At 35.0% G+C, this 16899-nt stretch overlaps 1 protein-coding gene across 2 annotated transcripts in view; it reads left to right on the forward strand.

Moving 5' to 3' along the window:
* Positions 1-16899, forward strand: part of HEATR5B (HEAT repeat containing 5B) — a 48353-nt gene that overhangs the window by 5124 nt on the left and 26330 nt on the right. Inside the window, exons 4-20 of one of the 2 annotated variants that reach the window (XM_087717972.1) lie at positions 205-313; positions 1591-1740; positions 2257-2428; positions 2699-2856; positions 3714-3963; positions 4543-4698; positions 5610-5860; positions 6652-6763; positions 7316-7468; positions 8341-8440; positions 8888-8997; positions 9407-9570; positions 10924-10977; positions 11571-11746; positions 12896-13001; positions 13404-13594; positions 15810-15969. In XM_087717972.1, the coding sequence (XP_087574098.1) occupies positions 205-313; positions 1591-1740; positions 2257-2428; positions 2699-2856; positions 3714-3963; positions 4543-4698; positions 5610-5860; positions 6652-6763; positions 7316-7468; positions 8341-8440; positions 8888-8997; positions 9407-9570; positions 10924-10977; positions 11571-11746; positions 12896-13001; positions 13404-13594; positions 15810-15969 (2572 nt within the window). The remainder of the gene's footprint in view (positions 1-204; positions 314-1590; positions 1741-2256; positions 2429-2698; positions 2857-3713; positions 3964-4542; positions 4699-5609; positions 5861-6651; positions 6764-7315; positions 7469-8340; positions 8441-8887; positions 8998-9406; positions 9571-10923; positions 10978-11570; positions 11747-12895; positions 13002-13403; positions 13595-15809; positions 15970-16899) is intronic. The other variant, XM_087717973.1, reaches the window with a different exon arrangement.

The following is a 16899-nucleotide window of genomic DNA, read 5'->3' on the forward strand; positions in this document are numbered from 1 at the left end:
GATTAAATGGACACATTTTAAGCAACAGTGGAGAAATGGTTTGTTATCATCATCTTCAAATTATTTTTATTATTATTTCAAAGTTTATTCTGAAGGCTTGGGATTTCCCATTGGCCTCTCTTCCACGGTCTCACCATAGGGTTTTTTGACAGAATCTATTAGTAATTAGAAATTATCTGATCAAAATTATCTTGATTTTTGTAGTACTGCAGTGGCATGTGTTGGAGCATTTTATGAGAAAATGGGAAGAATGCTGGGCAGTTCCTTTCCTGAAACAGTTAACAATCTCTTAAAATCTTTGAAAAGTGCTGAAGTAAGTAAAAGAAACGTTCACAGAATATTTGTATTTTTGCACTGTATTCATTTAATTAATTAAGAGTCTGATAATCCTGATCTACAACAAAAAAAGTTTTGGACCATCTAGATAAAAACAAAATTCTTATGTCATAGATTTTTGTGGGCTTCAATGGGTTATGGTTCATGAAAGCTTATGGCACAATAAATTAGCCTGATGTTAAGATGTCACTAAAATCTTTGTACTTATCAGGGTTGTAGTGAGGTAAAAAGAGAGATGTGACTTATAATTAACATAGTTATTGCTTGAAATAAATGTTGCATTGAATCTTAGTGCTTTTTTGTATTTGCATATTCAACTAATGCATTTTCAGGTAAAGCTAATTCACTTTATTAAAAGGCAACCAACTAAACCTGCAGTTGAGCTGAAGCACCGTTTGGCTAGATTCATCTGTTATCCATACAATATACTATACCAAATAATTTATACTCTACTACTACAGGAAAGGAATGGTTCTCATATATGTTGGAGAAGTTGTATTTCCATCAGATCTTAAACTTGTGAAGTGAATAGGGATTACTTCCAGAGGTGGTATTCAGCAGGTTCTCACAATTTCTGGAGAACCGGTAGCAGAAATTTTGATTAGTTTGGAGAACCGGTAAATACCATTCTGATTGGCTCTTCCCCCATCTATTCTCTGCCCCCCAAGTCCCAGCTGATCGAGAGGAAATGGGGATTTTGCAATAACCTTCCCCTGCCACGCCCACCAAGCCATGCCATGCCCACCAAGCTACTCCTACAGAACCGGTAGTAAAAAAATTTGAATCCCAGCACTGATTACCTCCTCTATCAATCACCCCTTATGGTTTTCCTAGTTTGATTTTGAAAAGAAAATTAGAAGCAATTTCTTATTTATTTTTAAAAAAAGAAATGGCTGAAGGAATGATAATCTTACTTTTTAAGTATGCATAAAATGTGGCAGCTATTTGTAAAATAAAATAGAAGATTGTAATATATGTTTAAAAAAGAATAAGTGTGATTTATATGAGTTCCCTAAATTGTGATTTTGGAACAGAGTTTTTCAGCATCATATTTAGGAATAAGGATTATGATCTTCATACTATATTAAAAGATGATATTTACTATTATGATGAGGAGTTCAGTTTTTACAAATAGAAGAAGGATATTTTTTCATTAGAACATATACCTTTAAATGAGATAACTGTTAAACATATAAATGAGAAGCATGGTTTTGGTAAAAATACAATATGTTTATGTCTTCTGGTGATTTGCAGTCACAGGGACGGAGTGAAATATTAATGAGTTTGCAAAAAGTCTTAAGTGGCTTGGGTGGTGCAGCAGCTTCTTGTCATCGTGATATTTATAAGAATGCCCGGTCGCTCCTGACAGACAGAGCTATGGCTGTGCGCTGTGCAGTAGCAAAGGTAAGCTTGCTTAATTGTTTAAATGGTAGAAACATTACTGCATCATTCATAGCACTTCTAGGTTATCTAGTGTTCTAAGTATGCTTTCTGTGTTGTATAGCTTGTTGTAGAAAGAGGCACTACCCCTATACTTATACAGCTTTTTTTCTCTCCTATAACCACTGTTATAGATTCTTCTGGAAAGATACAGTGATATGCTTGGAGTTTAGTTTTTATCACTTTCTGTAGGTGTGCAGCTTGCTGCAGAGCAATATTCACATTCACAGTCTTATTTCTGACATTAGGTGTTAAAGTTGAGATACAAATCAAATATTCCAAAAGTGCTTTTTCAAAAGGCAACTGGACTTTCTTGTTTTTCTTTGAAGACATTTCACTTCTCATTCAGGAAGCTTCTTCAGCAGCTACAATTTGTTTTTTAAAAGGAAAAAGGATAGTCATTGGGATGGCTGAATTCGAAGTATGAATGGACAAACTTTCAAAAAGTATTAATAGTTTTGGGATTTTTCCCCCTGGCAGAGTCTACTAGAACTTCAAAATGAAGCTGTGTTTATGTGGACAACAGAATTAGAAAATGTAGCAACTCTATGTTTTAAAGCACTGGAGAACTCAAATTATGGTGTACGAGTTGCAGTATCCAAACTTCTGGGGACAGTTATGGCTACAGCACTGATACCAAAGCAAGCAGCAGGTATAATCCATTGAGTTATTCATATCATTATTATTTTGTTTTTCAGTAATAGACACATGGAAAAGCTTAATGTGTTTACTATTAACTGTAAACAATGATAAAAATCATGTATATTCATAGTTTTTAATTTTGTGTAATTTGTATTAATTTCATGTCTGTAAAGACATTGGTATCTTTAACATGACACAGTACTTACCAAAATCTCAAAAGTACAATGAGAACGGATTGAAAATATTCAGTTGAATAATATTTTCTCTTTATTTCTTTAAGTGATGCGCCAGAATGTGAAGAAAGCAACATTAGAAGAGGTTTTAGAACTCATGGCCACTGGTTTTTTGCGAGGAGGATCTGGGTTCTTAAAAAGTGGTGGAGAGATGTTAAAAGTAGGAGGATCTGTTAATCGAGAAGTGAGAGTTGGGGTTACTCAGGTATGTTTTTTTTAAAAATGATTTAAAGTATTTTCATAATCAGGAAAACAAAAAAACCCCACTTTCATAGAACTAGTTAGAAACTAGTTCTGTATATACTAATGAGCATATGATGATTGCTTTTCATTATTTTTCAATTGTATTCTTACAGTTTCAGACAAATAAGTATATAATGAGATTCAAAGAAGTGAGCAGGTATGCCCAATGGCCATTTGGCTGTTTTTTGAAAGTCAAGATAGAATTCTTTTGAAATGTGGAGCCTTTTCAACAGCAGTAGCAAGTGTCAGTGAATAAAACTTATTTACTTATTTGTTTATGCTAAAGAACAAAAATCCTATATGGAATGCTGCAGGCATAGGCAAGAATAACCTCATCTTTCAGGTCCTAATTATAATATGTTATCCAACGGATAGATTAAATTAGGTAGATAAGTGAAGATGCTTGTTAAATTGCTAAGAGAAAAGTGTGCTCAAACTCTTAACAGTCTTCTTCAAGAAGGTGAAGCACTTTTGAGTGCTTCCAACAACGTGGAGGCAATATATTATGAGACTGTCATATATAGCATCACAATATTATCATTATTATGATATTAAAGAGCTATAACTATGACGAGAACTAGTTATAGAGACTGTAACCAGTTTTCATTATAGATGAGATGTTACTGAGCTTGATAAACCTATGTGATTGTAATAATAGATGCCTAATCTGGTATTTTCACTTCAGAAACAAAACATATAGTTTTAAGGGGTGGGATAGGGGACATTGGAGAATTGAAGGTTAAAAGTGTAAATAGAATTTTAAATTCAGAGTACAAATCTCAGATACCTCAAGCAATTTAATAATTTTGAATTTTTCAGGCCTACGTTGTCTTTGTCACAACCCTAGGAGGTCAGTGGCTAGAACGCAATTTTGCAATTTTCCTGTCACACGTGCTGGATTTGGTTTCTCATCCTCGTGCAACACAAACTCATGTAGAAGCTGTCTACTCTCGGAGATGTGTCTCTTTTATCCTCAGAGCGACAGTAGGAAGTCTATTGGGAGAGAAGGCACAGATTGCGGCTGCTAAAGATATTTGTCAGGCTATTGATAAACAGATGAAGGCAGTAGGTAAGAGAGAAAAAATTAGTGTATGCCTGTATTGTTTTTATTATCGCTGTCCAATCTTTTCAATTCTAGGATAAGGAGGTGCTAGTTTTCAAATTTATTCAGCTACAGTACGTCCGTAGGACACTGAATTATGTGGTTATGATATAAATGAGATCTTTTGTATGCCTGAAGAATAATGAGTGTGAAATATATAATGCAGTACAGGTAGGCCTCGATTTATAAACAATTACAGGGGAACCCTCTGAAAGCTACTTATGACTTAAGTCAACATTAAAGCCATTACAGCATCCCCATGATTGTTCGCCCTTACAATTGATTGCAAGGACGTTGTAGCACTCCACTGCCTATGTCTTCCCCATCCTACACCACTGTGCTCCACATCCCCTTCCTCACCCTCATCCATCTCATACTTACGTTTTGAAGATCTCTGGCACTTGGGTTAGGAAAGGAGGATAGACCATCCAATTACTGGGCTTCTTATGCACTCTGAAATACGTTTTTGGAAACTCCTCCAAAGCAGTATGTTTTAAGTGTAACAGAATACTGGATTATTCACCATTTTCCAATTTACTTTGACAGAAACAGTTGTGAATGATGCTAATATTGAAAACAAATCAGGAGCAGCAGAAGTTGCCGCAAGTCAACATGTAATGGTTTGTGCTCTTCAAGAGCTAGGAAGTTTAGTTCAAAGCCTGAATGCCACTGCATCACCACTTATACAGGAACCTTCTATAGGTAAATCATTCAGATTGCCATGCTAGGCACACTAAGAATAATTAGTAAAGCTATTTATTTATTTCTACCGTTTAATTATGTGTGTAATGCAATACTGTTGTAAAATATAAACTTAAGTACCAGTGAAAAATGAGGTGTTTATGGCTTCTTTAGTTTTCATCCCAGTGATTGGAAGTTTAGTTGAATAAATGGATAGAAAGTATTTTTGATTGTTTTGTTTACTTAAAGTTCAGTTTCTGACCTTTTTAAGGGCAATTAATAATGTGAAAGTGATATAATATATACAGATTTAAGAATGTAATATGCAATCAAAATATTACAATTGATTTTATTGATGCTATTAGTTTTATTTATCAGCATAATCAAAAAGATGAAGCATAACCATAAAGCATAAAGATAAAAAATATAAAGCATAACAGAGACTTCATGTGGCTTTTGATGTGTTTTTTACTCTCAGCCATTTAATTGTTTTTTTAAAGTATTGTATTTTCTATTTTCAGTATTATTCAACGTCCAGAGTTGCTATGGTGTGAAGGGCAGCCATAGAAATCTAGATAATACATAGTGCATATATTGATTAGAAATCTGTGTGGTTTGTTAAAATTGTTTCCTACAGAAAAAGAAAAATTAACATGCTAGTGAATTAGCAAGGCAGATAAAACCTATTTTTTAGAATAGACTATAGCCAATGGCTCTGAATTTGGCTTCTAATGAGTGCTTTGTGTTAGGAATGCTTCTTGATGTTTTTAAGACTTAAAAAAATTAAAACATCAAAAATAGATGGCCTTGGATCTTTTGCTACTCAATCTGAAAGAATTACGTCATTTCAACTTCTTTCTTTGACCAAATCTACCAAAAATAAATGTTTTGGTGGTTTCCTCAAAATATTTCCTTCTCTGGTTTGTTTTCAGGATTGCTTGAGACGGTTACTTCGGTTCTTCTCCATCCTAGTATGGCTGCTCGACTTGCTGCTGCATGGTGTTTGCGCTGTGTGGCTGTCGCTTTGCCTTTCCAGTTGACTCCGTTATTGGACCGGTGTGCAGAAAGGCTTAACAACCTGAAGACTTCCCCAGAAGCTGTTAGTGGATACAGTTTTGCAATGGCTGCTTTGTTAGGTGGCGTTCATCAATGTTCTTTAGGCATCCCTCATGCCAAAGGAAAGGTGAGATTATTAATACTTGCATTTCTGGCAATGTTTTATTTATGCTGGGGTACAGAAGGAGGCTGTCACAAAATAACATGAACTATTTCATGGTATATTTTAAAAAAAAAGCTGCATTCAAAGATCTGCATTGCTGAATGTTAAGATTCCCAGTAATATTCAAGGTTTAAAGTCTGAAAAGCTCACACTATAAATACCAAGGAACATGTACCTCTCTGTGAACCTCTCTGAGATACATTAGCCATGCCAAAAAGGAAATGCCTTTTTGTAAACACTGTTATGCTCCTAAACTAGGAAGCATCAGTTTTGAAATTATGATTGTTGGTTCCTATTTATAAGATACTAAAATGCTTCTTTTTAATCTGACCTCCTAAATTGCTGTAGTGTTTTATACTATGCTCATTTCTATTACATAATAGTGCTTATTCCTGGGTGAATATGTTTATCGTCACAACAATCAAAGCAAATTTCATTTTATGGTGGAGCACTTCCCCCTTTTTTGCTCTTCTTTTCAAGGTGTTTCTCTTATTGCCACATTCCATATCTTGGTTTGTTTTCTTTAGTACTCTTTGTTTGCCTACCCTGAGTCTCAACTATTCCCTATTGAGTCTTTCAACCCCTTCTTTTGTTTGACTTCTTCATTTTACTGTTTAAAGGAAAAACAACTTAGACAACAATGAACATAATATTAAATAAAGTTTTTATTTTCTATCCTGTGTTAATGTTAAGTTATGAGTTTTATTAAGATGCTTTCTAATTCACTTCTAAGTTAATTTCCTCCTTTATTTTAGATGGTTGTTAGCATTGCTGAGGATCTCTTGCGGACTGCTGCACAAAATAGCAGGCTGTCCTTACAGCGAACCCAGGCTGGGTGGCTTTTGCTGGGGGCTCTAATGACTTTAGGTGTGTATATACACATTTCTTACTTTTAGAAATCTGACTTGCATTTAGCAGCAAGTTTGTGGATATCTCCCTAATACTAGACCTTATCATGTTCTGCTTTTGCTACCAAAATGGAGATTATTTGAAAGTGCAATTGTCTTATCAGAATACTTTTGTTATAAAGTAAACAATCTAGGTAGAAATGTACTCTGATCAATAGTTAGGAATATTACATTGTAATTAGTACATTGAATAGTAACAGAATATGAAAGTTAGCTTTAGTTGATTTGAATCTTTTAATATTATTAATATGTAAGTATATTTATAAAGGACAAATATTTCTTAAACTTACAATCAGTTATAATTGCAATAAGATTCCTAACCTTACATTGCAAGTTATTTATTTTAATGTATAATTCTATTTTAACTAAAAAAATTTCAAGTGGCATATAAAATATAAAGCCAGTTTTTGAAAATATCATCTACGGATAGCATTGACGCCTGTTTAGAATTCTTTGGCTTTATATTTCATGAAGACCTATTAAGCTCCAGTATAATTTGTGTTCCTGGTAGGTCCTTCAGTTGTCCGTTACCATCTTCCTAAAATGTTATTACTATGGCGAAATGTGTTTCCTCGTTCGCTAAAGGAATTAGAAGCTGAAAAAGCTCGTGGAGATTCCTTTACATGGCAAGTAACACTGGAAGGACGTGCAGGAGCTCTCTGTGGTATGAATCTCAAACATACAGTAATCTTGTCCAATACTATTTCAGCCAGCCTAATTCCATATTTTATGAATAAAGTAATCGGCTAGAATCAAAAGGAATAAAACGTCTATTCTGAATAATCTTTAGATGTTGGTTCCTTGTGACAAAGTGGAGGAAAAACTGGTACCTATGCTATGAGCATTGAAATGAAAAATATTAAGAATATATTTGGAAAACATGCAGCCAGATTGTATTTCATCATATCCATAGTTAGAATATGTTAGTATATGAGTATGGATAGGAATAGTTCTTAGGATAGGATGTTCTTAATTTTTTTTTAACAGGTTGCAAATATAATTGAATTGAACATTGTATTTGTTAGATCACTATATTATGTATGTGTGTTTGTAGATAACCAGTTTATCTTTTTTTAATGGAAAGCTGTAGTTTGAGCAGAGACCCCTATTTCTGAGAGAGAGGGGGGGGGAGAGGGAGGGAGGGAGGGAGGGAGAATGGCATAGCAATAGCGCTTATATACTGCTTTATATTTATTTACTGCTCTCTCTAAGTGGTTTACAGAATCAGCATATTACCCCCAACAATCTAGGTCCTCATTTTAGTCACTTTGGAAGGATAGAAGGCTTGAGTCAACATTGAGCTGGTCAGAATAGAACTCCTCGCAGTGGAATGCAGAGTTAGCCTGCAACATTGCATTCTAACCACTGCTCTACTATGGCTCCATATGTCCTTTCTTGTCCTCAGTAATTTTATTTTGAACATACATTAATTCAACTGTTAATTATGTTATGTATTTGATAGATACTTAAATTATACTGATTTTTTAAAGCTAGAATTTCTACTATTTTTTACACTGTCCTGAACTTTGTTGCTAGCTATGAGGAGTTTTGTTGCCCACTGTCCTGAACTTCTAACAGAAGATGTTATTCGAAAATTGATGACACCTATTGAATGTGCTATGACAATGATGTCTCAGTAAGTATGTTTCTTAGTAATTGAAATGAATTTTCTTTTAAAATTGGTTTGTCTGCCTAATCACTAATGGAACACAATCTGTGATCTGGGTACTTATTGCAACTGCTAAACAACCTCTATCCTCCTCTGTTAATCTTTTTTATATTTTCCCTCCCCAGATGGATATGTACATGTGGATGGCTGTGGTGTATGGCTAAATTGTAATAAATTCATGTGAAAGAGAGTTCCGATGTGTATGAGTGATGAACTTAGAGTAAATTCATTAATACCCTGTGTTCTCTCTCCAACTTTCCCTTCCTCTGTAATTTCAAAGAGCAAAATAACATGTTTCCCTTTTGGCATGCATCTTCCAAAATTTTAGGGGAAAAGGTATTCTGTATCTACAGAATAAATTAAATTGCTTTTTAATATAATAGTAACTTTCATGGTTGTTTTTTAACATAATAGCATTCCTTCTGTAATTAAAACCCATGGAGCACATCTGAAGGCAAGCGCAGCAATGGTTCGATTAAGGCTTTATGACATTTTGGCTTTGTTACCACCAAAAACATATGAAGGTAAAATTCACTTCTTTTCACTATTTCTCCTATTCTTAAAAAAATACCACTTTAATAGGAAGCAGAAACTTTGTAAACATTTTATTTCTGTATTTTTTGAATGACAGAAAGCTCAGCAAAACTCTGTGCTCACATATGCTCACTTTCATACACAATAGCCCTGCCATTAAATAACATTTCATGCAAATATCCAGGAGCTCTGTTTAAATAATGACCTTGTAATCATATAAATATTATGGGGAAATTGCTCATTATACAAAGCTTCTGTAATACAGTATTTTGCCATGGGATTTAACACGATCAGAATATTATTAGCTCTGGTTTTCCTGTTTTAAAACTAGGCTGAATCATATGATGCTTATTGTTTAATGGCCTATGTAAAAAACTGTATTTTATTGTTTTGCTCTAGGTTCTTTTAATCCACTTCTTCGGGAGCTGGTGGCAGAATTTACTCTGACAGACAATTCTGCTAATACAACGACCTCCCTGCTAAGATCACTTTGCCACTATGATGACAGCGTCCTTCTTGGCTCCTGGCTGCAAGAAACAGACCATAAATCAATTGAAGATCAGGTATGGGAATATGCAATAAAGCAATATTTGGGGAGCCATAGTCCCCCGTGGCTGATATATAATATTTACCCCAATTAATGTAATTAATAGTTTCATAGCAGATATACAACTTCCCTAAATCTTGGGTTTTCTCATTTATTTCACCATGCAGTTTTCACTTCTGCTTTGGGTAATAAGGACTAATGTATTAGAGGATGTCCTGGAGAACATTATATTATCAATAATGTTGAGAAAAATCCATGCTTTTGAAGTGATGGCAGCTCCTCATTCTTTTGATGCTGCCTGCAAAAATACCTTCTTATAAAGCGTAGAGATTGCTATTGAGAGAGATCCTTAGAGAGGCAGAAATTCTCAATATCTCCTGCTTCAGGTTCCTAACCACAGTACTTTTAGTAGGAGCTGAAATACAGTGCAATACTTGGTTTGCAATCTGTTAATGCAACATATAAGAAATTGGAAATTATTTCTAGCAAGTTATCTTTGAATGTATAGGAATATTTGTCTGACCCTAATGCATATTATATATTGGACAGAAGTGAAAAAGGTTCTAGTAAGAATACAAAGTTGTATTTTCTATAGTTATTAGATGCTGTGCTTCTCTAGTTTTTGCATTGTGATGTATACTTCGTTTTCATATTTTTGAAAGTTAGTTTGGCCTAGCGGTTAAGACACCAAGCTAGAAAGCGGAAGACCCTGAGCTCTAATCCCATTTTAGGCATGAAAGCCAGCTGAGTGATCTTGGGCCAGTCACTCTCTCAGCCCAACCCATTCACAGGTTGTTGTTGAGAGGAAAATAGGAGAATGGTGGGTTGGATATGTTCACTACCTTGAATTATTTGTAAAAATAATCAAGGCAAGATACACACACAAACAAACAAACAAACAAATAAATAAATATTCCAGATAGAAACTTTGGATGAAAATGTATGTTATGTAGTTATCTATTTCATAGTAACTCAGGAATTTCGTGCAATATTGATTTGAATCCATGTGATTTGAATCCATTTCACTGAATAATGCAGCTTATAAAAAGGTCTTCACTTTGCTTGAGCTGAAGAGCCTGCCAATAACATAGACTTTCTCTATTACATGGAAGGAAAACCCAGATGCACATGTACAAGATAAAAGGTACTTGGCTGAGCAATAGTACTTTGCAAGAGAGAGGTGGAGTCTTTCTTGGTAAGCCATAGATTAAGGGTGAGACAAGAATGTGCTACAGCTGCCAAAATAGACAATGCAGTTTAGGGCTGTATCAACAGAGCCATAATGTTGTCATGGGAATTTATAGTACTGCTCTATGGTGCACTGATCAGACAACATCTGACATTCTCTGCCCTATTCTGGTCACCACAGTACAAAAAGAATGCTGAGGAATTGGAAAGAGTGCAGAGAAGAACAACAAAGATGGTAAGGATCTTGTAGGCTAAATCCTATGAAGAAACTTGGTCTGTTTATCTTAAAGAAGAGAAGGATAATGTGAGACAGGATATCAGTCTTCTAATACATGAAGGGATGTCACAGGGAAGAGGCAGTAGATTTATTCTTCCCATTACCTAAACATAAGGCAAGAACTGGTGGATAGAAGCTTTACAATGAGATATCTAAACTTGAACTAAGAAGGAATTCCCTGACTAAGAGCTATTAAACAGTGGAACAGCCTGACTCCTGAAGTTATGAGTGCTCCATCACTGGAGGTTTTCAAGAAAAGGCTAGACATCTATTTGTCCAGAATTGATATCAAGATTCCTGTATTGGGTAGGGAATTGAACTAAAAGAACTCCAAGGCCCCTATCAACACTTAGATTTTTTGATAATGAAAAATGATCATGAATATAGATAGACTTATTTGGGGATATAATTATTCTGTAAAAACTAAAGATACATTGCATAGGCCCCATAGAGTACTTTTTTAACCAGGAAAACAATTTTTAAGCTGATATGAAATGTTATGGGATAAAAGATACATGTCTCTGATTTCAAATATTCTGATGCTTTTACAGCTCCAGCCCAACAGTGCCTCAGGTAGTGGTGCTCTAGAACACGATCCCTCCTCCATTTACTTGCGTATCCCAGCTGGAGAAGCAGTGCCAGGGCCTCTTCCTTTGGGAGTATCAGTCATCGATGCTTCAGTGGCTCTCTTTGGAGTTGTTTTCCCTCATGTGTCCTACAAACACAGGTTGGTTACACTTCTAACACTTACACAGCTAACACTTCTACACCTCATTAAGCCGTTATTTCATGCAGCAATAACAAAATGAGGACCATATATAAAGATAAGTTATCCTTTTTTCATTTTTGTAATTTTTCAAATGTTACAACTTATCTTTAGGGAAAAAAACTAGCTCTGTGAACATTATTTTCAAGACTTTTCAATTAGCATACTAGTTAACTATTTAAATGTGATAAAATGGCTATAGTTAGCAGGAGTAGGATCATATCTGACATTCAAAGGTACTTTTTATCTAGAAGTTCTCTGATGTTACCTAATGCAGCTGTTGTTTCCAACATGTTATCAGTGTGCCTAGTTCTTCAAAAACAGCTAAAACACTTTTTCCCAACCTGATGCCCTCCAGATGTATTAAGACTGTAATATCCAGAACTGCTAGCCAGCATGACTTAAAGATCATACTGATGAAGAATTATTTGGATACTTCTAAATATGGAAGGCAACTAGAAATCTAAGAGAATTTGGGGAACTGGAGAGGATGGTGATGGAGGTGGGTGAGGGGTGTGCTAAACTTAGAAGAAGAAAAAATATCACTAGTATAGTTAAAAGATGAGAAACACTGGTATCCTTTATGAGGCTGATTGTATAATGAAGCACTCAGGATACATTTACTGATAAAACTAAGGAGAAACAACTTTTTTCCTATCCTTGTACAATGGATACGCTTTTAGTGACTCATAAAGTTAATAATAACTTTAAGTGAATAAATGAAAGACAAAATATTCCCACCACCACCCACACACTTAAAATTCCATGCTACAGGGAAAAGAATTAATTAAATGATAATTTCAGTGCAAAAACTACTTTAAGTTATTCAAGAATAGGTTTAAGTATATTCATTTATTTCCAAGAAACTTAAAAGTGATTGCGCCACTTTGGATTAAATAAAACAAATTTCATCATAGCTGCAGTAAATCTTGGCAGCACAAGGCTAGATTTTTAAAAGTAAAAATGGACTTCAGAGTTAATTCTAATTACATTAATTCATATCTGACAAAAGCTGCTTTTACTGGGTCAAGATATCCAGCAGCCATTATTATTGGAATGTCAGTGTTTGCTATTTGAATGCTAACTTCCTCATTATATTTACATTTCCAGGTTACAAATGTTGGATCATTTTGCAGAATGTATCAAGCAGGCAAAAGGTGTTCGTCAACAAGCAGTGCAGCTTAATATTTTTACTGCTGTTCTCAGTGCACTAAAGGTAAATCTGCTTCAAAAGATGAAACTGTAATGTTGCTCTCAAGCGATGGACTGCACCCTTAGGAGCTTTGCCTGCTCTCTTGGTTTTTAGCAAGAGGCTTGCTGCTTCAGCTAGGCTTTTATAGTTTAATTAGCAAACAATGGTTTTTGATTTTTTTTTTTTTAATCACACTTTAAACAGTGGTTTTATTTTTATTATTACTTTCCTTGAGTGCCCTTTGGGTAGAAAGGTGGATTATAAAGTGAACACATAATAATAATTTTGTAATTAAAATGCAATGATTTGCCAGAGGCTGAAAAGCAAGTATATAGGGACACATTCATAAAGTATTTTCTTAAAGTAATCTATAATGGCTTTAAAGACATTATAGATCATGTTTTAAAGTATTGTCTGTTGTAAAAGGGCTTGGCTGAGAACAAAAGTACCTTAGGACCAGAAGAAGTCCGCAAGTCTGCTTTGACTCTTGTAATGGGAGCACTTGACAATCCTAATCCTATTTTGAGATGCGCTGCGGGAGAAGCTCTGGGAAGAATGGCCCAGGTGGTTGGAGAAGCCACTTTCATTGCCAGGATGGCTCAGTACAGTTTTGATAAGTATGTTGTAATTTTACTTGAAGTAAAACAAGAACTGTGCTATGTTTGTTTATTGTTTAACTTGTTTTCTTTTGTACAGCATATGAAAAATATATAAATTATACAAGTAGCTCTTGGTATTTGTAGTGGTTCTGTTCCAACATAAAACCATCAACAGTGAAACCATGAATAATCAGTAGTTAGATTCTGGAGCCTGGGCTCATTTTCTTCAGCCAAGAGAGGCTGTTTCCTTCAAGCTTGCAAGAGCAGTACCAGTCTCTATCATTAGTACCTTATTCTAAGTCTTCAAAGAAAAGAAGACTACCTCAGCCCAACTACATTGGACCGAGCCACGACACTTTCCAGCTGCCATATTAAGTCCAGTTAAGAGGTTCTTATCATGGTGAAAGTCATGTAGAGTGGAGGAGCTACCATGAGACATTTGGAATAAAAAAGGTCACATCCTTCATCCCCAGCCAACTAATCTGCTCCAGAAAAGAAAGCAGCCAGGTACCATAGGATAGCCCCTTGCAGCCAGGATGATCCAACAAGATCCTTTACAACCAAGTGAGAAAAAGTAGCCAATATACTATGCAGACAATATAACTATTCTGACATGCTTTACAGATGTGTAAAAGCCCATCTGCATTTTGTATAAGCATAAATGAAATGAAATGGAAGCCAAAATGAATATGTGAAGCTCTTTTATTTGTATACCCAAATGTTATCTAGAGGTAACAGTTGTGAATATTCAAAACTGCCAATACATGAACTGTGTGTAACAGTAATAGCCCAATAATTTTGGCTACATAAAGTATAACTGAAGATATTCAGCTGTAAGAATGCACATAAATGAAGTTGATCAGTATTACTTCCTTAGTTTGTTAGTTAAAAAGAAGTATGGCCTTTGTGCCTATGGACGCTTGCTATGATGCTATGCAGTTTTTGTTCCCCCTTCTCTCACTCAATACTATCATTTAGGGATAGACTTCTGGAGGATGAGTGGCATGCGGTAAGGCTGTGGTTCTGGATCCTGAGGTAGTAGAGGCCGAGTGACTGCTCAGAAGTGGATTAGGAGAGAATAGTAAATGAGATCCAGCCCTCCTCCCATTACAGCCTCTACCTAACTGCTTGGCTAAAAGCCCTTGTTGCTTGAATTGTGATCTCAAATGCAGATGTGGCATGTCAAGCAGTGGTGCATGGTTGAAAGCAGACATTATTCAATGAAACATCTGATGAGGTCGTTACAGCCCTTTTGGCAGTAGGCAGGGCAAGTGCTTTGGTTCAAGAGAGATTTTAACACAACTTGAACACCTTGGACAAAGACATTCTGTGGTAAACTCTGCTGCTACTTTTTTTCCAAGAATATTGCCACATAACGCAAAACAAATTCGGAAAATATAAATACTTTTAAATTCAGTGGCTCTCACTTTCAAAAATAATGCAAAAATGCAAGTTTATTTCATTTGTTTTCTGCCTGAAAGGGCGTGAATGAAGATGCTTGGCTAATTTTAGTGTCAAGATAACTTGATTGGCTTTGAATTTTCAGTATTGTAAAGGTTCGGAATAGTGTGAAATCAAAGGAAGAAAATCAATTCATTTGAAAGAGAGGGTTTATAGTTCCAGAGTTACGATTCTTTGAATTGCATGTATTTATTTTGTATCAGTTCATGATTGTAGAAAAATAACAAATTTGTACAAATTATTGAATGTTTATAACATTTGTTAGGTTTAATACAAGATGGAATATTTTTATATATGTGAAAAACTGAGGGAAGAAATAAGAGCAAGAAGGGAGGGAAAATTTAGAACATTTTTCTGATTCAGTTTTTGTCTCAGGTTCATTTACTTAGTGAATTGTTTATAAATGCTTTGTATTACAAATATCATGAAGAAAATCCTGTCTCCTAAAGACAAAAACTAACCAATAGTTACTATCTTGCTTTAATTTTCTATCATCATTGGAATTAAAAAGTGTGCTTTTAATGGGGAAATTGTGCTATTTTGAAGTATAGGCAGGTTTTAACAATTTAATTATAAAATTTTGTTTAAAATAAAATTGAAATCATATTTAGACAGCTCTGTTCATTTTAGAAATATCCACAATTATGCTTTGGGTAATTCCAAAATGTCTATGAACTTATGGAGTTGCACAGCACTGTCAATTAAAAAAAATATGCTAGTGTTTTACTATCTTGATTGTGGATTTAATGACTTTTTAAACAAATACTGGCAGGTTGAAATCTGCTAGAGATGTTGTATCAAGGACTGGCCACTCTTTGGCTCTTGGATGTCTACATCGCTATGTTGGTGGAATAGGTTCTGGGCAGCATTTGAAAACCAGTGTCAGCATTCTGTTAGCACTAGCACAAGATGGAACTTCTCCTGAAGTTCAGGTAAAATTAATATACATTCATATACATTATCTGAACATATGTTATAGGAATATAATATTCGTGCTTTGAAAAATATTCAGATATGCTTTGGAGTATGCACAAGTATATAATCTCTCTGTTATTCATTTAAGAAGCGTGACTTTTTTAGTTTTCCTGAAAACTTGCTTCAAGAAATCCACTTATTAAAGTTAGTGTGACTCTTATTGTGATAAAATATTGTTACCATAATAAGGCAAACTTCTTGCTTTAAAAACTTTATTCATTATCCTTTTTTAAACAGCTGAATTAAAAAAAAGCTATTATGTGTATATTAGGGAACTGTTGGCTTGAAATCATAAACTATGTTTGTTGTCTAGGTCAGTGGTCTCCAACCTTGGCAACTTTAAGACTTGTGGACTTCAACTCCCAGAGTTTCTCAGCCAGCAAAGAACTCTGGGAGTTGAAGTTCACAAGTCTTAAAGTTGCCAAGGTTGGAGACCACTGGTTTAGGTGGCTCTGCTTTCTCTTGTTTTGTGAGGCACAGGAATATTTACATTTCTTTAATTATCATTATAGTAGATAGTTCCTGTACAGTTCCCAATCTAGAGAGACATGTTAATGATGTCAGTATATAATTTGAGAATACATTTTGTTATACAGATATCCTCGATTTTCGGACCACAGTTGAGCCCAACATTTCTGTTACTAAGTGAGGCTCTTGTTAAATGAATTGTGCCTCATTTTACAACCTTTTTGTCACAGTTGTTAAGCACACCCCTGCAGTTATTGAGTGAATCATGTAGTCGATAAGCAAATCTGGCTTCCCCCATTGACTTTGCTTGTCAGGAGCCAGCTGGGAAGATTGCAAATGGTGATCACATGACCCCAGGACAGTGCAACCATCATAAATACATACCAGTTGCCAAGTGCCTGGATTTTGATCAGGTGACC

This window comes from Thamnophis sirtalis, unplaced genomic scaffold (genome assembly GCF_051295495.1).
Source record: "Thamnophis sirtalis isolate CommonGarterSnake01/CBP01778 unplaced genomic scaffold, rThaSir2_p1.2 scaffold_6, whole genome shotgun sequence".
In the NCBI taxonomy this organism is placed as follows: domain Eukaryota; kingdom Metazoa; phylum Chordata; class Lepidosauria; order Squamata; family Natricidae; genus Thamnophis; species Thamnophis sirtalis.